The sequence below is a fragment of the Cherax quadricarinatus genome, chromosome 9 (assembly GCF_038502225.1).
Source record: "Cherax quadricarinatus isolate ZL_2023a chromosome 9, ASM3850222v1, whole genome shotgun sequence".
NCBI classification, from domain to species: Eukaryota; Metazoa; Arthropoda; class Malacostraca; order Decapoda; family Parastacidae; genus Cherax; species Cherax quadricarinatus.
The window spans coordinates 30,023,638-30,051,513 of record NC_091300.1 but is presented as its reverse complement, the minus strand read 5'-3'; the positions used below and the strand labels follow the sequence as shown (position 1 = coordinate 30,051,513).

The following is a 27,876-nucleotide window of genomic DNA, read 5'->3' as shown; positions in this document are numbered from 1 at the left end:
AGGGGTGACGGGGGAGGGGTGACGGGGAAGGGGGAGACAGAGGATGGACGGCCTAACCTGATATTCAGTGGCACCTTACTGGGTCAAGTATGTACGTCTTACCTGAGTACTCACACGTGCGCGCGCACACACACACACACACACACACACACACACACACACACACACACACACACACACACACACACACACACACACACACACACACACACACACACTGAAGGTTACTTCACATTCTAGTGGTGTAAAATCCAACAACACTGGGAACGAGGTTATTCACTGTGGCGGGTGTTGTTTGTGAAAGATGACCTGGGTACGGAGAGATGCCTGGGTACGGAGAGATGCCCTTGGAACAGAGAGATGACCTGGGTACAGAGAGATGACCTGGGTACGGAGAGATGCCTGCGTACAGAGATGCCCTGGGAACAGAGAGATGCCCTGGGAACAGAGAGATGCCCTGGGTACAGAGAGATGCCTTGGGAACAGAAAGATGCCCCGAGTAAGGAGAGATGCACTGAGAACAGAGAGATGCCCTGGGTACAGAGATGCCCTGGGAATAGAGAGATGCCCTGAGTACGGAGAGATGCACTGGGAACAGAGAGATGCCCTGGGTACGGAGAGATGCCAGGGTACAGAGAGATGCCCCGGGTACAGAGAGATGCCCTGGGTATGGAGAGATGCACTAGGAACAGAGAGATACCCTGGGTATGGAAAGATGCCCTGGGTACAGAGAGATGCCCTGTGTACAGAAATGACCTGGGCACGGAGATGCCCTGGGTACCGAGAAATGCCCTGAGTACTTAATGATGCTCTGGGAGAGGCATTGCTGCTGCTAGTGTTTTGTTAGTCAGGAAAGAGAACCTTTCGGTGTTTCCTTGATCAGGAAAATTGAGCTGGTGGTGTTTTCTTCGTCAGAAAATGTGACATGTGTCTCCTGGAGGATGACATACAGCAGACTCATGTGAGAGACAGGAGTTTTATACAGTACACTACGTCTCGCTGAGGGACATAGAAGAAGGCAGCGTATAGCGAATGATACAATGCCTGCAGCTAAGCGGTCGTAGGATCAAGCCTACTCTCTCTCTCTCTCTCTCTCTCTCTCTCTCTCTCTCTCTCTCTCTCTCTCTCTCTCTCTCTCTCTCTGACAAGTTCAAGGATGGTACGAGATGACATTTTTCCTGTGTTATAAGCCAAGAAAGATAACTCTGTCTTGAAGTATCTTGATGGAGAGGCGCGGGGAGTGAGAGGTAGGGAGTGAGAGGTGGGGAGTGAGAGGTGGGGAGTGAGAGGTGGGGAGTGAGAGGTGGGGAATGAGAGGTGGGGAGTGAGAGGTGGGGAGTGAGAGGTGGGGAGTGAGAGGTGGGGAGTGAGAGGTGGGGAGTGAGAGATGGGGAGTGAGAGGTGGGGAGTGAGAGGTGGGGAGTGAGAGGTGGGGAGTGAGAGGTGGGGAGTGAGAGGTGGGGAGTGAGAGATGGGGAGTGAGAGGTGGGGAGTGAGAGTTGGGGAGTGAGAGATGGGGAGTGAGAGGTGGGGAGTGAGAGGTTGGGAGTGAGAGGTGGGGAGTGAGAGGTGGGGAGTGAGAGGTGGGGAGTGAGAGATGGGGAGTGAGAGGTAGGGAGTGAGCGGTGGGGAGTGAGAGGTGGGGAGTGAGAGCTGGGGAGTGAGAGGTGGGGAGTGAGAGGTGGGGAGTGAGAGGTGAGGAGTGAGAGGTGGGGAATGAGAGGTGGGGAGTGAGAGATGGGGAGTGAGAGGTGGGGAGTCAGAGGTGGGGAGAGAGAGATGGGGAGTGAGAGGTGGGGAGTGAGAGGTGGGGAGTGAGAGGTGGGGAATGAGAGGTGGGGAGTGAGAGATGGGGAGTGAGAGGTGGGGAGTGAGAGGTGGGGAGTGAGAGGTGGGGAGTGAGAGGTGGGGAGTGAGAGGTGGGGATTGAGTGGTGGGGAGTGAGAGGTGGGGAGTGAGAGGTGGGGAGTGAGAGGTGGGGAGTGAGAGGTGGGGAGTGAGAGGTGGGGAGTGAGAGGTGGGGAGTGAGAGGTGGGGAGTGAGAGATGGGGAGTGAGAGGTGGGGAGTGAGAGGTGGGGAGTGAGAGGGGAGTGAGAGGTGGGGGGTGAGAGGTGGGGAGTGAGAGATGGGGAGTGAGTGGTGGGGAGTGAGTGGTGGGGAGTGAGAGGTGGGGAGTGAGAGGTGGGGAGTGAGAGGTGGGGAGCGAGAGGTGGGGAGTGAGAGGTGGGGAGCGAGAGGTGGGGAGTGAGAGGTGGGGAGTGAGAGGTGGGGAGGGGGAGGTGGGGAGAAAGAGGTGGGGAGTGAGAGGTGGGGAGCGAGAGGTGGGGAGTGAGAGGTGGGGAGCGAGAGGTGGGGAGTGAGAGGTGGGAAGCGAGAAGTGGGGAGTGAGAGGTGGGGAGTGAGAGGTGGGGAGTGAGAGGTGGGGAGCGAGAGGTGGGGAGCGAGAGGTCGGGAGTGAGAGGTGGGAAGCGAGAGGTGGGGAGTAAGAGGTGGGAAGGGAGAGGTGTGGAGCGAGAGGTGGGAAGCGAGAGGTGGGGAGTGAGAGGTGGGGAGTGAGAGGTAGGGAGTGAGAGGTAGGGAGTGAGAGGTGGGAAGGGAGAGGTGGGGAGTGAGAGGTGGGAAGGGAGAGGTGGGGAGTGAGAGGTGGGAAGGGAGAGGTGGGGAGTGAGAGGTGAGGAGGGAGGGAGGGGTAAGGAGAGATGAGGAATAATATGCGAAGGGGTGAGGAATGAGGGAGGGGTGAGGATGGGATAACTCTGCTGCTGTCATTGCTAGTAACATGGTGACCACTTTCATTGCTAGTAACATGGTGACCACTTTCATTGCTAGTAACATGGTGACCGCTTTCATTGCTAGTAACATGGTGACCACTTTCATTGCTAGTAACATGGTGACCACTTTCATTGCTAGTAACATGGTGACCACTTTCATTGCTAGTAACATGGTGACCACTTTCGTTGTTAGTAACATGGTGACCACTTTCATTGTTAGTAACATGGTGACCACTTTCATTGCTAGTAACATGGTGACCACTTTCATTGTTAGTAACATGGTGACCACTTTCATTGTTAGTAACATGGTGACCACTTTCATTGCTAGTAACATGGTGACCACTTTCATTGCTAGTAACATGGTGACCACTTTCATTGTTAGTAACATGGTGACCACTTTCATTGCTAGTAACATGGTGACCACTTTCATTGCTAGTAACATGGTGACCACTTTCATTGCTAGTAACATGGTGACCACTTTCATTGCTAGTAACATGGTGACCACTTTCATTGTTAGTAACATGGTGACCACTTTCATTGTTAGTAACATGGTGACCACTTTCATTGCTAGTAACATGGTGACCACTTTCATTGCTAGTAACATGGTGACCACTTTCATTGTTAGTAACATGGTGACCACTTTCATTGCTAGTAACATGGTGACCACTTTCATTGCTAGTAACATGGTGACCACTTTCATTGCTAGTAACATGGTGACCACTTTCATTGCTAGTAACATGGTGACCACTTTCATTGCTAGTAACATGGTGACCGCTTTCATTGCTAGTAACATGGTGACCACTTTCATTGTTAGTAACATGGTGACCACTTTCATTGCTAGTAACATGGTGACCACTTTCATTGCTAGTAACATGGTGACCACTTTCATTGCTAGTAACATGGTGACCGCTTTCATTGCTAATAACATGGTGACCACTTTCATTGTTAGTAACATGGTGACCACTTTCATTGCTAGTAACATGGTGACCACTTTCATTGCTAGTAACATGGTGACCACTTTCATTGCTAGTAACATGGTGACCACTTTCATTGCTAGTAACATGGTGACCACTTTCATTGCTAGTAACATGGTGACCACTTTCATTGCTAGTAACATGGTGACCACTTTCATTGCTAGTAACATGGTGACCACTTTCATTGCTAGTAACATGGTGACCGCTTTCATTGCTAGTAACATGGTGACCACTTTCATTGCTAGTAACATGATCGCTTTCATTGCTAGTAACATGGTGACCGCTTTCATTGCTAGTAACATGGTGACCACTTTTATTGCTAGTAACATGATCGCTTTCATTGCTAGTAACATGGTGACCACTTTCATTGCTAGTAACATGGTGACCACTTTCATTGCTAGTAACATGGTGACCACTTTCATTGCTAGTAACATGGTGACCACTTTCATTGCTAGTAACATGGTGACCACTTTCATTGCTAGTAACATGGTGACCACTTTTATTGCTAGTAACATGACCACTTTCATTGCTAGTAACATGGTGACCACTTTTATTGCTAGTAACATGACCACTTTCATTGCTAGTAACATGGTGACCACTTTCATTGCTAGTAACATGGTGACCACTTTCATTGCTAGTAACATGATCGCTTTCATTGCTAGTAACATGACCACTTTCATTGCTAGTAACATGGTGACCACTTTCATTGCTAGTAACATGGTGACCACTTTCATTGCTAGTAACATGATCGCTTTCATTGCTAGTAACATGATCGCTTTCATTGCTAGTAACATGACCACTTTCATTGCTAGTAACATGACCACTTTCATTGCTAGTAACATGGTGACCACTTTCATTGCTAGTAACATGGTGACCACTTTCATTGCTAGTAACATGATCGCTTTCATTGCTAGTAACATGATCGCTTTCATTGCTAGTAACATGACCACTTTCATTGCTAGTAACATGACCACTTTCATTGCTAGTAACATGGTGACCACTTTCATTGCTAGTAACATGATCGCTTTCATTGCTAGTAACATGATCGCTTTCATTGCTAGTAACATGACCACTTTCATTGCTAGTAACATGACCACTTTCATTGCTAGTAACATGGTGACCACTTTCATTGCTAGTAACATGGTGACCACTTTCATTGCTAGTAACATGGTGACCACTTTCATTGCTAGTAACATGATCGCTTTCATTGCTAGTAACATGACCACTTTCATTGCTAGTAACATGATCGCTTTCATTGCTAGTAACATGACCACTTTCATTGCTAGTAACATGACCACTTTCATTGCTAGTAACATGGTGACCACTTTCATTGCTAGTAACATGGTGACCACTTTCATTGCTAGTAACATGATCGCTTTCATTGCTAGTAACATGGTGACCACTTTCATTGCTAGTAACATGGTGACCACTTTCATTGCTAGTAACATGATAACCACTTACAAGTTCATGAGAGACTAGTAAACAGGAAAATTCGCCCTGAACGAATAGTGAGGGTTGTGGTACATGGGAGTACAATAGTGAGGGTTGTGGTACATGGGAGCACAATAGTGAGGGTTGTGGTACATGGGAGTACAATAGTGAGGGTTGTGGTACATGGGAGTACAATAGTGAGGGTTGTAGTACATGGGAGCACAATAGTGAGGGTTGTGGTACATGGGAGTACAATAGTGAGGGTTGTGGTACATGGGAGTACAATAGTGAGGGTTGTGGTACATGGGAGTACAATAGTGAGGGTTGTGGTACATGGGAGTACAATAGTGAGGGTTGTGGTACATGGGAGTACAATAGTGAGGGTTGTGGTACATGGGAGTACAATAGTGAGGGTTGTGGTACATGGGAGTACAATAGTGAGGGTTGTGGTACATGGGAGTACAATAGGAAGATAAATCAGACACTGGAATCCACACCGAGGTTAACTTTTGAGAAAGACTCTCTGCTTCTTTCTAGATTAAGGACTTCTGTTTGTTTTCTAGGCGTTGGAGGCGAGGATAGCAGAGCAGGAGCGGCGCAGAAAAGATTGTAACGAGTGACTGTTTTACAATAGAGAGGAATGAGCACTGGGAAGTGCTTGAGAGTGCCATAATAGAGTACTGGAGAAGTGATGGGAGAGCCAGGCGGTGCTTGTGTCACAACTGGGTAGCATTAGACTAGAGGAATGAGTGCCAGGAAAGGGCTGTGAGTGCCAAAGTTGTTGGATATATTTCAACACAAGTTGAATATACCTCAACACAACTTCGAGAGGAAGCCGGGAGACATGGAGTATATCTCTGCTTCTTTAACCAGAAAATAATCAGTTACTGCAAATTGCCACTTACACGCTCTGAAGCGCACGCACGCAAACAAAACGCGCAAGAACGTATGTAAACACACGCACTCAAAAATACACGAAGAGCACACACGTAGGGACAGACACAAGTTTGGGGAGGGGCGAAGAAGACCGCAGACGAAGAACAGGCTGCAACCCACACTCAAGATGGACTTTGGGGTGAGTATCATACCGAGCATGTCACCTGAGGTGCACTTCAACCAAATAACTGTGGCAGCAACCGTATGTGAGTTCACACACACACACGCACACATAAACACCCTCAAAACAAACACAGCAAGCCAAGTGTCTGTTGACAAGCGCATTTGAAAACCGGTAACAGAATACAGAGAAAGAGAGAGGGAGAGAGAGAGAGAGAGAGAGAGAGAGAGAGAGAGAGAGAGAGAGAGAGAGAGAGAGAGAGAGAGAGAGAGAGAGAGAGAGAGAGAGAGAGAGAGAGAGAGAGAGAGAGAGAGAGAGAGAGAGAGAGAGAGACAGAGAGAGAGAGAGAGAGAGAGAGAGAGAGAGAAAGAGACAGAATTTCATTCACTACTGAAAAACTAATCCAGGCTGACTCTCGTGGCTCCACTATTGAGGGTATATTATAATTTTTCCTGAAGAGGGATTTTCTCTTCAGCGAATGATTGGAAGCGACTGATGGTAGGTGATTGGAAGCGACTGATGGTAGGTGATTGGAAGCGACTGGTGACTGGTGGTAAGTGGTGATTGGAAGCGACTGGTGACTGGTGGTAAGTGGTGATTGGAAGCGACTGGTGACTGGTGGTAAGTGGTGATTGGAAGCGACTGGTGACTGGTGGTAAGTGGTGATTGGAAGCGACTGGTGACTGGTGGTAAGTGGTGATTGGAAGCGACTGGTGACTGGTGGTAAGTGGTGATTGGAAGCAACTGGTGACTGGAAGTGGACGGGGGGTATACTGGAAGTTACTCGTGATTGAAAGAGACTGGTGATTCGAAGCAGCGGGTGACTGGAAGCGACAAGTATATAGAAGCAAGTGGGGGACTGCAAGCGATTGGCAGTTGGAAGTGACTGTTGACTGGAGGTAAGTGGTGATCGGAAGTGACTGTTGACTGGAGGTAAGTGGTGATCGGAAGTGACTGTTGACTGGAGGTAAGTGGAAGAGCTATGAAAGTAAACAGTTGTGCATTATATATATATATATATATATATATATATATATATATATATATATATATATATATATATATATATATATATATATATATATATATATATATATATATACAGTCAACCTGATATACCTGTGACTGATCTCCAGTGTTCCCCCTTCTCACTCTCGACAGTCGCGCTGCGGGTTAAGCTTGCGTGGTGGCTGCCTGATCAAGCAGGCTGTTGCTGCTCGCTGCTCGCATGACAATGAAAAACCAGATTCTCGTGACATTTTCTCCGTCATGTTCACGTCATTTTCACACTTCATTCCTTTTTGTGTTGTATACATACAGACTAGTGTTGACGTCGAGGATGTGTGGATGAAAATGAACACTGAGTGAACATGAACACTGAGTGAACATGAACACTTAGTGAACATGAACACTCTTCGCTGAAAGGTGTCAAGCCACTTTGGACAGAGAAACGAATGAACGGATTAAAAAAAGACAAGATATCTGTATGTTTCGACCTCGGTCACGTGTCTCCTTCAGCGGACAGAATTAATTATCGATAATCAAAGAGAAGAGGAGACAAAAAAAATATCTGAAACTGTATCGAAAGGCCGAGGAAGCAATCCAGAGTTAGAGTTGGCTGGTGATGCTCGTTAAGCGCAACGCAGCTGTCTACCAACTCGTTGATCATGGCCATAAACAACCCATTTGAACTGGTGGTATCTAGTGGGTGGTGATATCTAGTGGGTGGTGGTATCTAGTGGGTGGTGGTATCTAGTGGGTGGTGGTATCTAGTGGGTGGTGGTATCTAGTGGGTGATGGTGACTAGCGGGTGTGGTATCTAGTGGGTGGTGGTGACTAGTGGGTGGTGGTAACTAGTGGGTGTGGTATCTAGTGGGTGGTGATATTTAGTGAGTGGTGGTATCTAGTGGGTGGTGATATCTAGTGGGTGGTGGTATCTAGTGGGTGGTGGTATCTAGTGGGTGATGGTGACTAGCGGGTGTGGTATCTAGTGGGTGGTGGTGACTAGTGGGTGGTGGTAACTAGTGGGTGTGGTATCTAGTGGGTGATGGTGACTAGTGGGTGTGGTATCTAGTAGGTAGTGGTGACTAGTGGGTGGTGGTATCTAGTAGGTGTGGTATCTAGTGCGTGTGGTATCTAGTGTGTGGTGGTATCTAGTTGGTGATGGTGACTAGTGGGTGTGGTATCAAGTGGGTGGTGGTGACTAGTGGGTGGTGGTATCTAGTAGGTGTGGTATCTAGTGCGTGTGGTATCTAGTGTGTGGTGGTATCTAGTTGGTGATGGTGACTAGTGGGTGTGGTATCAAGTGGGTGGTGGTGACTAGTGGGTGGTGGTATCTAGTGGGTGTGGTATCTAGTGTGTAGTGGTATCCAGTGGGTGTGGTATCTAGTGTGTAGTGGTATCTAGTGGGTGATGGTGACTAGTTGGTGTGGTACCTAGTGGGTGGTGGTGACTAGTGGGTGTGGTATCTAGTGGGTGGTGGTATCTAGTGGGTGGTGGTATCTAGTGGGTGATGGTGACTAGTGGGTGTGGTACCTAGTGGGTGGTGGTGACTAGTGGGTGGTGGTATCTAGTGGGTGATGACTAGTTGGTGTGGTACCTAGTGGGTGGTGGTGACTAGTGGGTGTGGTATCTAGTGGGTGTTGGCATCTAGTGGGTGTGGTATCCAGTGTGTGGTGGTATCTAGTGGGTGATGGTGACTAGTGGGTGTGGTATCTAGTGGATGGTGGTATCTAGTGGGTGTGGTATCTAGTGTGTGGTGGTATCTAGTGAGTGTGGTATCTAGTGGGTGTGATATCTAGTGTGTGGTAGTATGTAGTGGGTGATGGTGTCTAGTGGGTATGGCATCTAGTGGGTGGTGGGTGGTGGTATCTAGTGGGTGTGGTATCTAGTGTGTGGTGGTATCTAGTGAGTGATGTGACTAGTGGGAGTGGTATCTAGTGGGTGGTGGTATCTAGTGGGTGGTGGTATCTATTGGGTGTGGTATCTAGTGTGTGGTAGTACCTAGTGGGTGTGGTGTCTAGTGGGTGTTGGTATCTAGTGGGTGTTGGTATCTAGTGAGTGTTGGTACCTAGTGAATGGTGGTACCTAGTGGTTGACGGTGATTAGTGGGTGTGGTATCTAGTGTGTGGTAGTATCTAGTGGGTGTGGTATCTAGTGAGTGTGGTATCTAGTGTGTGGTGGAATCTAGTGGGTGTGGTATCTAGTGTGTGGTAGTATCTAGTGGGTGTGGTATATAGTGGGTGTGGTATCTAGCGGGTGTGGTATCTAGTGGGTGTGATATCTAGTGGGTGTGGCATCTAGTGGGTGTTGGTATCTAGTGGGTGGTGGTGACTAGTGGGTGGTGGTATCTAGTGGGTGTGGTATCTAGTGCGTGTGGTATCTAGTGTGTGGTGGTATCTAGTGGGTGATGGTTACTAGTGGGTGTGGTATCAAGTGGGTGGTGGTGACTAGTGGGTGGTGGTATTTGGTGGGTGTGGTATCTAGTGGGTGTGGTATCTAGTGTGTAGTGGTATCTAGTGGGTGTGGTACCTAGTGTGTAGTGGTATCTAGTGGGTGATGGTGACTAGTTGGTGTGGTACCTAGTGGGTGGTGGTGACTAGTGGGTGTGGTATCTAGTGGGTGGTGGTATCTAGTGGGTGGTGATATCTAGTGGGTGATGGTGACTAGTGGGTGTGGTACCTAGTGGGTGGTGGTGACTAGTGGGTGTGGTATCTAGTGGGTGGTGGTATCTAGTGGGTGGTGGTATCTAGTGGGTGATGACTAGTTGGTGTGGTACCTAGTGGGTGGTGGTGACTAGTGGGTGTGGTATCTAGTGGGTGGTGGCATCTAGTGAGTATGGTATCCAGTGTGTGGTGGTATCTAGTGGGTGATGGTGACTAGTGGGTGTGGTATCTAGTGGATGGTGGTATCTAGTGGGTGTAGTATCTAGTGTGTGGTAGTATCTAGTGGGTGATGGTGTCTAGTGGGTATGGTATCTAGTGGGTGGTGGGTGGTGATATCTAGTGGGTGTGGTATCTAGTGTGTGGTGGTATCTAGTGGGTGTGGTATCTAGTGTGTGGTAGTATCTAGTGGGTGAAGGTGTCTAGTGGGTATGGTATCTAGTGGGTGGTGGGTTGTGGTATCTAGTGGGTGTGGTATCTAGTGTGGTGGTATCTAGTGGGTGATGTGACTAGTGGGTGTGGTACCTAGTGGGTGGTGGTATCTAGTGGGTGGCGGTATCTAGTGAGTGTGGTATCTAGTGTGTGGTAGTACCTAGTGGGTGTTGGTATCTAGTGGGTGTTGGTATCTAGTGGGTGTTGGTACCTAGTGAGTGGTGTTACCTAGTGGTTGATGGTGATTAGTGGGTGGTATCTAGTGTGTGATAGTATCTAGTGGGTGTGGTATCTAGTGAGTGTGGTATCTAGTGTGTGGTGGAATCTAGTGGGTGTGGTATCTAGTGTGTGGTAGTATCTAGTGTGTGTGGTATCTAGTGGGTGTGGTATCTAGTATGTGGTGGTATCTAGTGGGTGTGGTATCTAGTGGGTGTGGTATCTAGTATGTGGTGGTATCTAGTGGGTGTTGGTATCTAGTGGGTGTGGTATCTAGTGGGTGTTGGTATCTAGTGGGTGTGGTATCTAGTGGGTGTGGTATCTAGTGGGTGTGGTATCTAGTATGTGGTGGTATCTAGTGGGTGTTGGTATCTAGTGGGTGTGGTATCTAGTGGGTGTTGGTATCTAGTGGGTGTGGTATCTAGTGGGTGTTGGTATCTAGTGGGTGTGGTATCTAGTGGGTGTGGTATCTAGTGGGTGTGGTATCTAGTATGTGGTGGTATCTAGTGGGTGTTGGTATCTAGTGGGTGTGGTATCTAGTGGGTGTTGGTATCTAGTGGGTGTGGTATCTAGTGGGTGTTGGTATCTAGTGGGTGGTGGTATCTAGTGGGTGTGGTATCTAGTGGGTGTGGTATCTAGTGGGTGTGGTATCTAGTGGGTGTGGTATCTAGTGGGTGTTGGTATCTAGTGGGTGGGGATGTTTCGTTGATATTATGATCGCTGATATTTCCAAATTATTGTTTTTGTGGAGGGGGAGGAAGGGAAAATCGGATGTAATTGGGCTGGATTAAGGTGCAGTTTCTCAAACAATTTCCTCTTTCTGGTACATATTTAGGAGTGGTTAGCGAGAAAGTGCACGAGGGGTGATTAATCCTTTCTCACTGAGATTTCTTTCACTTGATCGCTGCATCAGGTGTGAGTCTGACTTACAGTACTCGTCACGGCATTATGCCGGATGAGCACCCCGGCACAATGTTGTGATGAAAATCAAAGGCCTACCATACAGGGGGGCCTTTTTTCGTCAGTGCGTTCTGCTGGGTAGCAGCCGTTTGCATGACTTCTCGGCCTGCTGCCACACTTCATAATGACTTCTCATTGCTCAACTGGCTGCCGTGGTGAGAGGAAGTGTTGCACTGTTGTCTCTCACCCGCCCCATCTTTTGTCCAGTGTTCCCTTGGTTTTGGGGCTGTACATCTTTGATTATAGGTAAAAGGAAGTCTTGAACACCTGAAAGTATAGTTCAAATCATAGGGCTTCACAAAGCTGGGCACCAGACGAAAGAAATAATGGAGAATGTTGAAGCAGTTAGAGAGTAACTACTTCTTTAACACAGGTACGAACAGATGTCTTCTTCGAGGGGCCAGGTCTAGGTTTGGCAGACGGTAACTGGACACCGCCACCAGCCTTAAAAGGCTGCACCCAGTTCCTCACTGAACGCTCACACACACCAACATTCTCCACTATTTCTTTCGTCTGGTGCCCACCTTTGTGAAGCCCTATGATTTGAGCTATAGTTGCAGATGTTAAAGACTTCCTTTTACCTATAATCAAAGATGTATAGCCCCAAAACCAAAGGGAACACTGAACAAAAGATGGGGCGGGGGAGAGAACAGTGCAACACTTACACTCACCACGGCAGCCAGTTGAGCAATGAGAAGTCACGATGAAGTGTGGCAGCAGGCCGAAAAGTCATGCAAACGGCTGCTACCCAGGAGAATGCGCTGAGGAAAAAAGACCCTCCTGTATGATAGGCCTTTGATTTTCAACACAGCTTTGTGCCGGAGCGCTCACCCGGCATAATGCCGTGACGAGCACTATATTTCCCATCAACCACCTGTTCACCGATTAATCTAACAACCCGGCAAACTACGTCACAATCCTAGCCTTCGACGACTGAAGATAAGATCATAAGTAATGAACACTGCAACAGGCCTACTGGCTCATGCTAGGAAGGGCCAAGTCACACCTACTTTAAGAAGGAAGGGGGACTGCAGCAAGCTTAGTGGCCCATGCTACGCAGGGCCAAGTCACACCCACTTAATAAAGAAGGAGCACGGTTGCAGACTTGCACATAAATGGTATAAAATACCGACAATATGAAGAATAGAGACATGTGCAACATCTGGGTATCTTTATTTGCAGACGTTTCGCCATCCAGTGACTTTATCAATACAGATTCTTGGACACAATTTGAAGACTAGAACTATATACAAAAGATGAGGTGATCAGTCCCTCAGCCTTGGCTGAGGGACTGATCACCTCATCTTTTGTATGTAATTCTACATTCTTCAGATTATGTTCCTGTATTATATTGATAAAGCCACTGGTTGCCGAAACGTCTACAAATAAAGATACCCAGATGTTGCAAATGTGTCTAATTGGCTTCATCAAGAAGGAAGGAGCACTACAGCAGGCCCACTGGCCCATACTAGGCAGGTCCAAGTCACACCCACTTTAAGAAGAAGGAACACTGCAGTAGGTTGTCTGTTTGATAATTGTTATTAGTATTAATGGTGACATTGTATGTGGCACATATTAGGGAGTGTGGAGGAGAGAATTTAGGAGCGTGAAGGGCGGAATTTTGAGGGTGTGGGAGAACGGGATTTTCGAGGCATGTTAGACTAGGAGTTTTTGAGGGATTGGGTGGACTTTTTTTGTAGGGGGGGGTCGCGGGGAGTGACTCTAGGGGAGTTAAAATGAGGGATTTTGGGGGGCAATTGGGAAGGATTTGATTTGTCGTGGGAAGGGCAGAATTTGTTGGGTCGTTTTCAGGTGTTTTTATCTTTTTCTTTTTTAAATGGGGTAGCTGGATTTTTGGGACAGGATTAATCTAAATAAATGGACACAGATGTAACTAATGTAGCATTTTATTGTAACAACGTTTAGCTCTCCAGGAGATTTGTCAAACCTTGACATAGCTCTTGGAGAGCGAAACGTTGCCACAATAAAATTTCGCATTAGTTGCACATGTGTCATTTTACCTAACACATTGTCGGTAATTCTACCATTATTACTAAACTTAATCCACCATCTCACGTAGTCGCGAGACCAACAACGAGACCAGCAGCGAGACCAACAACGAGACCAGCAGCGAGACCAACAATGAGACCAGCAGCGAGACCAACAACGAGACCAGCAGTGAGACCAACAATGAGACCAGCAGCGAGACCAACAATCCTGACACAATGCGGAACGTCGAAGAGTCTTCCGTTTCACATTTAACACGAGAGGAGGTTAGTACCGTCAAGGACGATGACGGTAGTGCTGTCTATAGGGTCTTCCCTCCCTGGCCCTCCATCCCTTCCTTCCTCCCTCCCTCCATGGCCTTCCTTGGCCCTCCCTCCATCCCTGGCCCTCTCTCCATCCCTCCTCAGGGTATATACACCTACAGCTTTGCATTTCGAGGTAAATATACACGCCGAGAATCCATTGTAAGAATTAGAGTAATATTAGTTTCTTAATTAATTGAGGTTTTATCGACTCACGTGCAAGTGTTGCATCTACAACTAACAACACCAACAACAAAAACAACAACAGCAACAACAATTGCAGTATTGACAGTAACTCAACACAAGAAAATGAAGATAACACCATGTTGACCACACGTTCACTAGCACATACACCAAAAGAAGGCTATATCTGCGTATGTACATTTGAGAATTAGCTTTAATTTGTTTTACGCAGGGAAGCATTCTTGACTGATGGGAATATGCAACCTTAATGATCCTCGTCCAGTCGAGGGGCTTCAAACCCCACAAACCAGCCTTTGCCAGATAGGAAGACGGTAAAAAATGGCGTTGATAAGCTTGCCTGTGTCAACCACGCAAGATGCTGCCGTTAGTTAAACCTCAAAAGGACTTCCGTTAATGGTGCTGTTAGTGTGGGAGTTACTGGGGGAGAAACAGGAATGACGGGGTGGGGAAAGGGAAAGGAAAAAGATGGGGAGAAAGGAGAGAGATGGGAAGAGAGGAAGGGAGGAGAGGAAAGCTAGATGGGAAAAGAAATGAGATTAGGAGAAAGGAGTGATGAAACAGGAAAAAGAGAGGTGGAACAGGAGAGATGTGTGTGTATAAGAATATGTGAAAAACAATTGTAAATGAGAGAGGAAGAAGTGAGAGATGTTGGGAGATGGAGAGGCGACAGAGGGGGGAGGGAGAATGAGGTGAGGGAAGGTAGGGAGGTGACAGAGGGGGGAATGAGGCAGAGGAGATGATTAGGTGACAGAGGGAGGAAGAGAAGCGAGGGGAGGAGAGGGGTGTGACGTTTGCTGTCCCTTGTGATATGGTCTTAATTAAAATATATTGGTTTCGTGTAGAAGGGAGAAGGGAAAGAGAGAGAGAGAGAGAGAGAGAGAGAGAGAGAGAGAGAGAGAGAGAGAGAGAGAGAGAGAGAGAGAGAGAGAGAGAGAGAGAGAGAGAGAGAGAGAGAGAGAGAGAGAGAGAGAGACAGGAGAGAGATAGAGAAAGACAGGCAGACAGACAGACAAACAGACAGAAAAAGAGATGAAAGGAGATGATCAAGGAAAGGGCTCACGCATCAATCCTCACATACGAAACGTCGACCTGGAAAGGACCACCTGTTACCAATAACTCGGTACTTGACAAAAGGCTAACGTGTCGGAAACCGGTATAACACCTCAGGTCACGGACCCTCACCAGATGATTATCAAGGCCATGGAAGCCATGACCAACCCACACGCTGATACTAGTCTTGGGGCTCTAAGATTGTTTACCTCCACGCAGTTCCCTCCTAGACTGACTGCAGAGAGTCAATACTCATTCTCACATCAATCACGACCTAAGAACGAGCAGAGGCAATCCAAAATCAGGCAATACGAACTATGCTTAAAATAGCCTAGTGGAAGCAGTCAACCAGTCTCAGGTTTGAAGTTCAACTCCATGATCTTGGGAAAAAGAGTTGAGCACATGGACGTTTATATAGTGGCAAAAATCCTCCATCGACAAAGAGATTCTCTGGCCAAGAAACGAGTCTCCTCGGCTCTAAGAGAAGTGTTCTATTATCAATACCAGACTGAGAACGGTATTCCCGCGGTGCTTAACCTCAGTCCCCTGTACTTCAACGCACGAGAAATGATTAGCGCAGTGTGTAACATAAATTCATAATGTAGTTAAGTATTATCGTTGAAGATTTTAAGTGAATCAAATTTGGTATTTACAAATTATAACGTGGCCACTAATATCCCACTTTTTCAATAAAAATAGCAAATTATGAAACATACAACTCTAAACTAATTCAAATCTCTTATTAAGAAATACCAGCTTTGCAGCCATTTTATTTTCTCAAATATACCAATATTCTAAAATACAGCAGAACTTCAAGTTTGAAGCCAGTCGGAATTCGAATTATTAAATCAGCATCGTTGATAAGTTATGGCAGTTGAACGAAGCACTCAGAAATTATCGCATGAAAATTAGAATTTCCATTTTCCCAGTTTCTTCTACTAAAAGAAAAAAAAACAATATTGGACTAACATTAGCTAAAATAAATCAAAAGTTTAAATGTGCCAATTTTATTAATCAATTTGGTTTCTGTGAAATAACGGCAGAATGTCACTTCTGATCATAAATCACAACGTTTGACTTTATTGTTATCTAGGTAAAAGCCGAGCAGACTAGGCATTCTCCAGGTATTTCACAGAATACAATAAAATGTGCGTCTACCTAAATTAAAGTTAAGAATTTTTTCATCCATTTCATGCGATGAACCAGCCACTGAAGACTGATGTTCACAATTATTTTATTTTAATCAGAGGAAAACGCTAGACTAATAGGAGTCATACAGCGCCTGTGGAATGTGATGCATTAATATTAGATTCAGGCAGGAAGGGGAAAAGTTCAATTCCTCGGATCAAGAGCCCCCTCACCATCAATCTTGAAAGGCTTATGGACTGAATACATCAATTCCAGGCTGAAAGACTGATTACCTCAAACTCCTCCTTCTCTTCTTCTACCGTTCTTCTTTGTATTGGACCTATGAAGCCACTGTGTGGCAAAACGTTTTCTCAGTAAATATTCCCATTCTCATTCTTCATGATGCTTCAGTCATTAAATACTGAAGTCGTTCAGGAGATAACTGAAATTTATTTAACTTGATTAAACGAGAATAAAAATTTACACTATTTCACCCACAAAAACTGATCACATCTGCGGCGCTTACACACTTCAGATTGAAGGTACACCACCGGCCACAACTAGGCCAGTGTTGATAATTTTTCAAGATACTTTTAATGAGCCAATCAGCAGGAATTCCTCGAGGAACTTGTGGTTAAACCTCAAATGACAAGTCAAAACAACTACTCAATACCCTCCCTGTCTTTCATTAATCCTCCTCTTCCCCCCTGCTCCTCCTCTCCCCCATTGCTCCTCCTCACCCCGTCACCCACGAGGTCATCACCAGATGACCTGATATGCTGACGAAAAGGTCAAGTGTCGTGTATGTGTGTGTGTGTGTGTGTGTGTGTGTGTGTGTGTGTGTGTGTGTGTGTGTGTGTGTGTGTGTGTGTGTGTGTGTGTGTGTGTGTGTGTGTGTGTGTGTGTGTGAGTGTGTGAGTGTGTGTGTGTGTGTGTGCGTGTGTGTGCGTTATTATAATGCTCAGGGGAAGCACTAAATCCGCAGGGGAATGATAGACAATCTTCTCTCTTGTTATTGTTTATCTTCCTCTTCTTGCCACATTGCTGACTGCACATCTCCCTCTCTCCTCATCTTCTTTCCTCCGTCCCTTAATATCTGTCCTCTCCATTCCTCCCTTCCTCCATTTCCCCAGCCCTCTCTACCTCCTTCAATTCCCCCCCCCCATTAGTCCCTCCTTTAATTCTTCTCTTCTCTTTTCCTCCCTCTCCCCCTCCCTCCTCCCTCTTTTCCTCTCTCCATTTTTCCTTCCCACCCTCCATCAACACATTCCTTCCTTCCCTCCTATTCGCTCAAGGCCCCACCAAACGGGATATTGACTAAATATGGAGTTAGCAAGGTTAAGCTATAATAAAAAATAATAAAGACGCGCACAAGGAAACAAAGAGAATGAAAAACAAGCGTTGAACAGTGACACTCAGTGCTGGAGCAAGATGCCAACAAAGAACAGATAGCAAATGAGGCTTAGATAGCAAACAAGAAAGCCAGGGATAGCGAATAAGAAATAGATGAAATCGAAGGATAGCAATCACGGTATAAATAGTATGGCGCAGACTAAGAAAAGATAGCAAACAATAGAATAATACATAGTAAACATGAAATAAATAGCAAACAAGGAGTACATAACCAACAAGAGGTAGACAGCAAACAATGAATATATAGAAACAATATATAACAACCAAAAGATAGCAAACATGGAATAAATAGCGAAAAAAAGAAAACAAGGAATAGACAGCAAACAAGAAATATCAATCTCAAATTAAGGTCAAACAAGACCCACAAGAATCTTAGAAAAGGTTTGAAATAAGACCCAAACAATTCCTAAAGAATTTCTAAGCAACACCCAGGAGAGCCACGAGGCTAAAACAAAAGCCTAGCCAAGCAGGTTTCAACATGAAAGCCTTGCCACCAAAACAGATCTTGAAAACCTAGGCAAGCAGATTTTGGAAGGAGAGCCTAGTTAAGAAGATTTCAAAACAACGAGGTAAGATTTAAAGCAACGAGCCAACAAGACTTCAAAACTAACTAATATTTTTTTTAAAACAACGATTCAAGAAGAGTTAAAAGAATACAGCCAGGATCACTGAAGAGGAAGGCAACAGAAGAACCACGACGCGAATGTAAACACTAATTACACAAGCAACGAAGAACAATAGTACTGGAGACAGGGCACGTGTAGTTGTACCTCCGCCCCTGTAGCTAGACGTTGGTAATAACTCCAGCTACACCCACCCCAGCCACACCCACTTCAGCCATACCCATCCCAGCTACACCCACCCCAGCCACACCCACTTCAGCCATACCCATCCCAGCTACACCCACCCCAGATACACACACCCCAGGCACTCCCCCCAGGTACACCCACCCTAGTAACACCCACCCCAGCTACACCAACTTCAGGCCCAGCCCCAGCTATACTAACATCAACTCCTCCCACTCCAACCCATCCCCAAACACCCTCAGTAACCCACATCCTTCACTCACTTTCTATCTCACACATCCAGCTCATATATTTATAATTTTGTCCTCGATATAATTTCCAGTATTAGTTAGGTTGGATTATGCTAAGTTAGGTTAGGTATTGTTAGGCTTGGTTATTCAAGCTAGTCCGGGTTAAGTTACTATAGGTTATGCTAATTTAAACTAGGTTATGTTACTCTAGGTTATATTAGGCTAGTTTAGGTTACGTTATGCTTGGCCACGTCTGGCCAATCCTCGAGTGTCGTGGGGGTTCGAAACGAGATATGATGGTTGAAGATAAACACACTTGTGGATGGTTACACTATATATTGTCAGACTGTGGTAAGGGAGCCCAACCTGCCGTGTGTTGCCTGGTAGACCTATGCGTGGACTGAGAGCGAGGTAGCGTCCCGCGCAAAGGGGTCGTGTATGTAAAACATATGGATGGTACTATGATACACAGATAAGCTATACAACACATGTAGGGGATCAGCAACTATGCTGACAGGAGTACATAGCACCAGTACAGAACACCTCCTAACCAAACACACAGAAACTCGAGAAAGCTTAAGAATTTGCAAGCAGGCTAGTCCTACTACTGACGGGAACCGAGTTACGAGGAAATATACAAGAGGAAGCGAATCTGATTTGCGTAGAAGGATGAAGGAGCAGGAAATATCTGAACCACGATCTGTGACATGAGGCAGAGGTTCCATCACCCACCCTCGGCGAATCGTGAAGCATACGCTAACAGAGAGGACGAGGACAAGATCGTTGAACATGGGAGGGAGCCGTGTCACGGGAGCGTAGAAACGGAACTGAAATGTTATTAAAGCCTGGTCAGAAGCACCAACTCTCCTTCCTTCCCCCCCATCCTCCTCCCACCTCTCCCCTCTCCTTCAAGGCGCAACTTGGTAATTACAAACACACACACAACACTCGGAATGCCTCCTGCGGCAAATCGTTGCCTCTCGCCACCAAGCGGTATCGGTGCTGCCATCTATTGACGGTGAAATCATCATCATCGAGTTCGTTCAGTTTGCATTACTTTCAGTAAGTTGAGAGACACCTCGGCACGCTAATTTATCACTCAGAAAGAATCTTTAATTATCAAGACATTCGTTCGTTGCAGTGACAATAATAATAATAATAATAATAATAATAATAATAATAATAATAATAATAATAATAATAATAATAATAATAATAGCAACATTAACAATAATACTACTAATAATAATACTAATAACAGCAACATTAATAATAATAATAATAATAATAATAATAATAATAATAATAATAATAATAATAACATTAATAATAATAATAATAATAATAATAATAATAATAATAATAATAATAATAATAATAATAATAATAATGGTCTCCTGTGCTTATTAGTTACACTCGGTTATACAGGACAGCATTCAAGGGATTCATTCAACTCAACAAGAAATAATAATTGAATTTCGTTGTGGTCGGAGACTCAGATAAGAGTTTATCAGTCGTCTGGCACCAGGAAATATGGCAAATGTATTTTCTTCCTACACACACGCACACACACACACACACACACACACACACACACACACACACACACACACACACCTGACGACTCCAGAAGAATTAAGACAGACATAGACTGAAGATAAAGACACAAATGGAAAACAGAGACGACTCATTTTTTTCTTTAAGTTGAATCTCCTGATGGTAAATAATGGAAGGAGGTAGATGAGAAAGTGTTAGAGAAAACCTCAATACATGGTTTCAAGAGAAGGTATGACAAGGCTCATGTGGCCAGTAATCAATAATGCTAGTGATGGCAGTTAAAGAGGCGGGACCAGGAGCTGAGACTCGACACTCCGTCCCTCCTCAAACACAACTCGGTGGGAACACTCATGCACTAAATACACACGAAAGCCTCAGTGTCTGTCGACTAGTGCCTTTGACAAATGGCAACTAACACACGCACAAGTGCAGAGAACGAATTGCGACACCGACAAAAAACCGGAAAAAGTCATAAGTACTTGCGTCTACCTACCTGGAGTTTTCCTGGAGGTCGTTCCGAGGGGTCAACGAACCCGCGGCCCAGTCCTTGACCAGGTCTTCCGGTGGATTAGGGCCTGATCAACTAGGCTGTTACTCCTGGCCGCACGCAATCCAAAGTAGGAACCACAGCCCGGCTGCGGCAATAGCTTGCATAAATCCATATAAACTTTATTTTCATATGCACGTTGCAATTATACATATGAAGCCCAAATTTTGAGAAATAGGAGCAACACAGCACATAGATATCATATTCATATTATATATTATTATATTATAATGTGTTTGTAATAAGAGAGAGTGGAAAAAAAGGTTAAAACTTCAGGAATCCGCCAGAAGACGGGAGAGGCAGTGGCGGTGCTGGTGGTGCCACCACACGTCAGACAGTACCATGAAACAGAGAAAAAGTTAAGTGTTCACAGGCCGCATTGCGATACAAAATTCCACACTCCGACTTGGGCTTCGTATTAACTGATTCGTAAAGTAATAACAAACGTAGCCGTGAGATCACAAGACGTAGTCACCAATTCACACTTGAGGTTAGATGAAGCCATTATGGTCTGATAAAAGACGTGCTAGGGGGAAAATAGTATTCTGCTTCTCTTAACGAAACTATAAACACGCAAGTCAAGCCAGGTTAAATGTAATTACGAATAACAAATAAGAAAAAGAAAAATAGAAACACATAAAACTAGGTTGGCAGCGCATTCACCTCACAAACTGAGTGTCCATGGTTCGATCCCCGGCAAGGGTTGAAACGCTGGGCATGTTTCTTTACACCTGCTGCCTCTCTTCAGGTAGCAGTAAGTGGGTCGCATCCCGGGGATGGTAGTATACCCCAGACAGGGCTGGGGTTTAAATTGGGCTGGGGTTTAAATTGGGCTGTGGTACGAAAATAGGAGAGAGAGAGAGAAAGAGAGAAAGAAAGAGAGAGAGAGAGAGAGAGAGAGAGAGAGAGAGAGAGAGAGAGAGAGAGAGAGAGAGAGAGAGAGAGAGAGAGAGAGAGAGAGAGAGAGACTTGAAGCACATTATCCATTTCAGTATCAGAGAAAAAGAGAGAGAGAGAGAGAGAGAGAGAAGAAGAACTTACAACACAACTAAATAATTCGTCGCGCATCGTCGTTTCACGTGGTCTCCGTCCTAGCTTTTAGTCTGCAAAATTGATTTGTTTCAGCTGCCTATGTCGTCGAGGCGCATGGCAGCAGAACCACAGGCTAGGACCATTGACAGTCACAAAGTGTGACTTTGTCAATGGTCCAAGTCGGACCGAAACGTCGTCGTAAGCTTCTCTCTTTTATGTGCGGGTTATTTGTGTATTGTTCCAGTCACGGTATTGTGCCTTTTTGTTATTTATTCACAGGCTAGGCCTAGAATACACTAGTCTTAGCATAAATAGTCAAAGAAAATGGGTTCCTTTTGCATTATAAGAAAAAATAGGAAGGTTTATAGGAGACTATGAAGTCGTACCATGCTAAAACAAAAGCCAGTTTCCTATAAAATAAGAGTTATTAAGGCCATAAGCAACTTGTCATGGCCCCTACAACTTCGCAACCTAGTAATTACGATGCCGGGGAGATGGAAATTCTTGACATCTGGAACACTCCCAGAGACCTCGGGCAAGTATCTATCAGTATTTATCAGCCCATAATGGCTTCATCTAACCTCAAGTGTGAATTGGTGACTACGTCTTGTGATCTCACGGCTACGTTTGTTATTACTTTACGAATCAGTTAATACGAAGCCCAAGTCGGAGTGTGGAAATTTGGTTATTGTTTGGTTTACATGTAGTAAAATTGTGATTACAGAGTGTACCACTAGAACGCTTAGCATGGCTAGGCATTTCGGGCATACTTAGGTTAGGTTAGGTAATTACTTAGTTTTATTCTTAATTGTAAAATATTACAAATTATGAGGTAAGTTGGTATTATGGCTAAGTGACTAAATACTAGTTTGTGAGTTTAGCAATGTGAATGCTTTTGTTTTGGCACAGTACATAGTTTCAGTATTGGAGTATCAACAATGTATGAATCTAACTTATATAGCCCTAGGCTTATACACCAGATGGCTGTCATTTTAATTAAGGAGGACTGAATCAAGTTTCGTTCAGTCATTGAACTGTTCGGTACGATGACCTAAGATTCTAGCCAGTTAACTTTGTGATTGTACTTCCAGACTGGCCTGTACAATATTTATTGCATATAGTGCGAGGAATTTTGTGTACCCCTCCGACCACATCGGCTTGGAAATTCTTAATTAACTTGTGTTTCTAAGTTGATTTTTTTTTTTGAAAGCGGTATTTATATTATGAATTTTGAAAGCCTTCGTCATCAGTGGCCTTCCTATATACAGGAAAGTTGAATTAACTGTCTGTTATTTGAATCAATTAGTCCAAGAATGATAGGTTTTTATCACTTTCCAGTTCAACAGTAAACTTAATAGAATCTGCATGGCTATTGAGCCTTATTAGGAAATCGTCAAGGTTCTGATCTCCCGGCCAAAGGTATATATTATGAACGTACCTAGACTATTTTGCTGTGCTAAGTATAACGTTTTCAACAGTTTAGTCTCAAAGAATTTCATATGGACACTGCTCAGCACCTGGCTGAGAGATTTGCCATAACCATCCAGTTTTCGAGCATAGAATTTACTATCAAAATCAGACTTGCAGTCCTCTATACGAGGGTTAATAAACTCAGTAATGGTATGCTTAGGGAAGAGCATTAGGTATTTGTCTAACTCTTCATTGAGGAAATCTACTAAATCTGGAATAGGAACGTTGGTAAACAACGCAGTAAGATCAAAACTTATTAAATGAAGTTATTCGGGATGTTCAGTCTGTGCAGTCTCTCTGTAAGTTCTATACTATTCGTAATGTAAACATCCGAATCATTTCCAGTCATAGGAATTAGGAGTTTTACTAACCACTTTGATAAGTTGCATGAAGCTAAGGCGACTGAACTAACGATGGGTCAGGCTGGACTCCCAGGTTCGTCTTAGTTAATTAACCCTTTAAGATAAGGCAAGGTGACCGACCTAATCGAATGCTCCCCAATTAGTTAATCGTTTCCCTTAATCTTTTTAGTTGTGTGCTGAAATTCTTGTTAACCTGATCAAGGAAATTGTTGGAGGTGTGTACGTCTCTCTGTTGCTAAGTGATTCATTGTATTTAATGGTCATTATCTAATATCACCATAATACCCGATTTGTCTGGTTTTGTAATAAGAAAACGTCAGTCGTGTATGAGGTCAAGGTATGCATTAGTAAAATGCTGGAGGCAGTTAGGTATCACTGGTTAAAATAATGCCTCATACTGAGGCCTGGTCATGGACCGAACTGTGGGAGCGTTGACTCCCGAGAAACCCTCCAGGTATACACTATTCCTTTGCAAATGTTAAAAAGCTTCAAGAGTTAAGTTCCCATCCATTTTAAGATTACAGAACGAGTCTGTGAGATCCGGGTAATTACCGTCACGGTTGCAGGAGCAATGCTACACTCAAAGCCTGAGGCTGCCCCTATTTTTTTTGGCATCGTCCAACCATTCATACATTCATTCAAACCTCCAATTAAAAGGTTATTAATTACGTTACCTTCACACGGTCATTATACCCGGTCTTTCAGTTATCCATCAGGTTGGTCAGATTTCATAAATCTCACGTAAGGACATTTTTTTTTTTTTTGAGAAACAGGCGAAAAAGTATTATACCGTTTTCTTTCATTTAACAAATGTCTTAATTTTACATTTAACATCATACACAAGTCTATACAAATATATTAATTTTAAAAACCTACACGAAATGTTCAAATGCTCTTCATTTTTACAGCCCCAAAGAATAAAAAAATATTTTTTTAAATTTTACATATTACATTTTATAAATACAGCTGCTTCTAAACCTCATCCCTAAAGTAACCAAAATAAAGTAACCAAGATCAAGAGCTTTACCTCTTCACTCCAACTTCTTCAACTGTTACAACGTTAAATATATTTCTAACGTAACTAGCTATCAAATAGCCCGATTAACATTTCACTGCCAGAATATAATTAAAAATATTTTGGATCAAAAACTGGCAATTTATAATCTAGACATCACCTTTTAGGGATCTGTATTCTGACTGTTTAATATGCAACACCTCTAATACACAATGCAAAAAATTTTACTATTGTTTACCTGCCATTTTATTTTCCAACATATTTTAGCTTTCCCTCCCGGTATTCTTCTCTTTAGTTTTTTTTTTTTTTTTTTTTTTTTTTTAAAATTTCCTCCGTTGTTATTTTTCCAAAATATTTATTGTCCAATGTAAACAACTTTTTTTTAATTTAAAATAAATCATTTTTTACAGCAATCTTTTTTAACGTAAGTGAAACGTTGAACTTTGCCTTCATATTTACCTAAATATTTAGCGTTATTTTGCCTGCAACACTAGTTATATTTTGCCTGCAACACTAGTTATATTTTGCCTGCAACACTAGTTATATTTTGCCTGCAACACTAGTTATATTTTGCCTGCAACACTAGTTATATTTTGCCTGCAACACTAGTTATATTTTGCCTGCAACACTAGTTATATTTTGCCTGCAACACTAGTTATATTTTGCCTGCAACACTAGTTATATTTTGCCTGCAACACTAGTTATATTTTGCCTGCAACACTAGTTATATTTTGCCTGCAACACTAGTTATATTTTCCTGCAACACTAGTTATATTTTGCCTGCAACACTAGTTATATTTTGCCTGCAACACTAGTTATATTTTGCCTGCAACACTAGTTATATTTTGCCTGCAACACTAGTTATATTTTGCCTGCAACACTAGTTATATTTTGCCTGCAACACTAGTTATATTTTGCCTGCAACACTAGTTATATTTTGCCTGCAACACTAGTTATATTTTCCTGCAACACTAGTTATATTTTGCCTGCAACACTAGTTATATTTTGCCTGCAACACTAGTTATATTTTGCCTGCAACACTAGTTATATTTTGCCTGCAACACTAGTTATATTTTGCCTGCAACACTAGTTATATTTTGCCTGCAACACTAGTTATATTTTGCCTGCAACACTAGTTATATTTTGCCTGCAACACTAGTTATATTTTGCCTGCAACACTAGTTATATTTTGCCTGCAACACTAGTTATATTTTGCCTGCAGCACTAGTTATATTTTGCCTGCAACACTAGTTATATTTTGCCTGCAACACTAGTTATATTTTGCCTGCAACACTAGTTATATTTTGCCTGCAACACTAGTTATATTTTGCCTGCAACACTAGTTATATTTTGCCTGCAAGACTAGTTATATTTTGCCTGCAACACTAGTTATACTTTGCCTGCAACACTAGTTATATTTTGCCTGCAACACTAGTTATATTTTGCCTGCAACACTAGTTATATTTTCCTGCAACACTAGTTATATTTTGCCTGCAGCACTAGTTATATTTTGCCTGCAACACTAGTTATATTTTGCCTGGAACACTAGTTATATTTTGCCTGCAACATTAGTTATATTTTGCCTGCAACACTAGTTATATTTTGCCTACAACACTAGTTATATTTTGCCTGCAACACTAGTTATATTTTGCCTACAACACTAGTTATATTTTGCCTACAACACTAGTTATATTTTCCTGCAACACTAGTTATATTTTGCCTGCAACACTAGTTATATTTTGCCTGCAACACTAGTTATATTTTGCCTACAACACTAGTTATATTTTGCCTACAACACTAGTTATATTTTCCTACAACACTAGTTATATTTTGCCTACAACACTAGTTATATTTTCCTACAACACTAGTTATATTTTGCCTACAACACTAGTTATATTTTGCCTACAACACTAGTTATATTTTCCTACAACACTAGTTATATTTTCCTACAACACTAGTTATATTTTCCTACAACACTAGTTATATTTTGCCTACAACACTAGTTATATTTTCCTACAACACTAGTTATATTTTGCCTACAACACTAGTTATATTTTCCTACAACACTAGTTATATTTTGCCTACAACACTAGTTATATTTTCCTACAACACTAGTTATATTTTGCCTACAACACTAGTTATATTTTGCCTACAACACTAGTTATATTTTCCTACAACACTAGTTATATTTTCCTACAACACTAGTTATATTTTCCTACAACACTAGTTATATTTTCCTACAACACTAGTTATATTTTCCTACAACACTAGTTATATATTACCTAATATAAAACTTTCCTACTTCATATTTAGCTAATTTTCACAACAACAACAACAACAATAATAATAATAATAATAATAATAATAATAATAATAATAATAATAATAATATAAAAATAATCCATACTACTTCATCAGGACAAAAATAGTCTGTCTTCATTCTTCTTCCCTCGGTATTTACATTTATAATAATGTATATAGATACGATAAATATCTTTATTTCTACTTAAATCTGTTTATCAGTGTGAACTCTCATATTCTACCATTTATGTGAAATACATAAATATTTGTAAGAGGTGTTTTAAAGAGTTCTATGAGAGGGACTATTCTCTGATCAGTACAAAATAAATGTGAGCATAGTTACCGAAGCGGTGTGAATTCCTTTCGTCTTGAGGGAAGGAGGGAGGGAGGCAGCCACTGGTTCCTCCTCTCACACACCTGCAATGGGTTTATGCGTGTTACATTGGCGTGACAAGTGTTATATTAGGGTAACAAGTGTTATAATGGGGAGCGAGAGGTGTTGTAATGGACTGACAGGAGGAATGGTGGGGCGACAGGTGTTATTGTGAGGTTAGGAGTGGTGTTACGGGGTGACAGGAGGTATATAATATCGTGACAGGTGCGTCACAGGGTGACAGGGGTTACACAAGGACGGCAGGAATTATAATGGGGTGACCGGTATTATGATAGGGCAACGGGTCAAATAATAGGGTAAAGGGAGTAATAGCAAGCTAAAAAAAAAAGCTCGTATAATTGGATGAGAGGTGTCAAATACTCTACGCAGACAGCAAATCATTATTGTCACACGTCATCAGGAGGCGCCTGGGAGTCCAACTTTACATCTCTAAGCTGAATAATAAATAAAAGATACGCAAAAAAAATAAATAAATAAAAGGCTGTGTAGAATGTGTTTTAACGGTCACTTATTTCTATACCTATTTTATTACATATGAGATTACTTAGTTGTTT

General features: G+C 43.4%; 1 protein-coding gene across 5 annotated transcripts in view; it reads right to left on the bottom strand.

The window, feature by feature from the left end:
* LOC128686084 (uncharacterized) overlaps positions 1-27,876 on the bottom strand; it is a 249,031-nt gene that overhangs the window by 45,951 nt on the left and 175,204 nt on the right. For 3 of the 5 annotated variants that reach the window (XM_053772734.2, XM_053772737.2, XM_053772735.2), the window contains one exon: positions 27,272-27,345. The exons of the other annotated variants lie outside the window; for them this stretch is intronic. In XM_053772734.2, the coding sequence (XP_053628709.1) occupies positions 27,272-27,345 (74 nt within the window). The remainder of the gene's footprint in view (positions 1-27,271; positions 27,346-27,876) is intronic. 5 annotated transcript variants of the gene reach the window in all.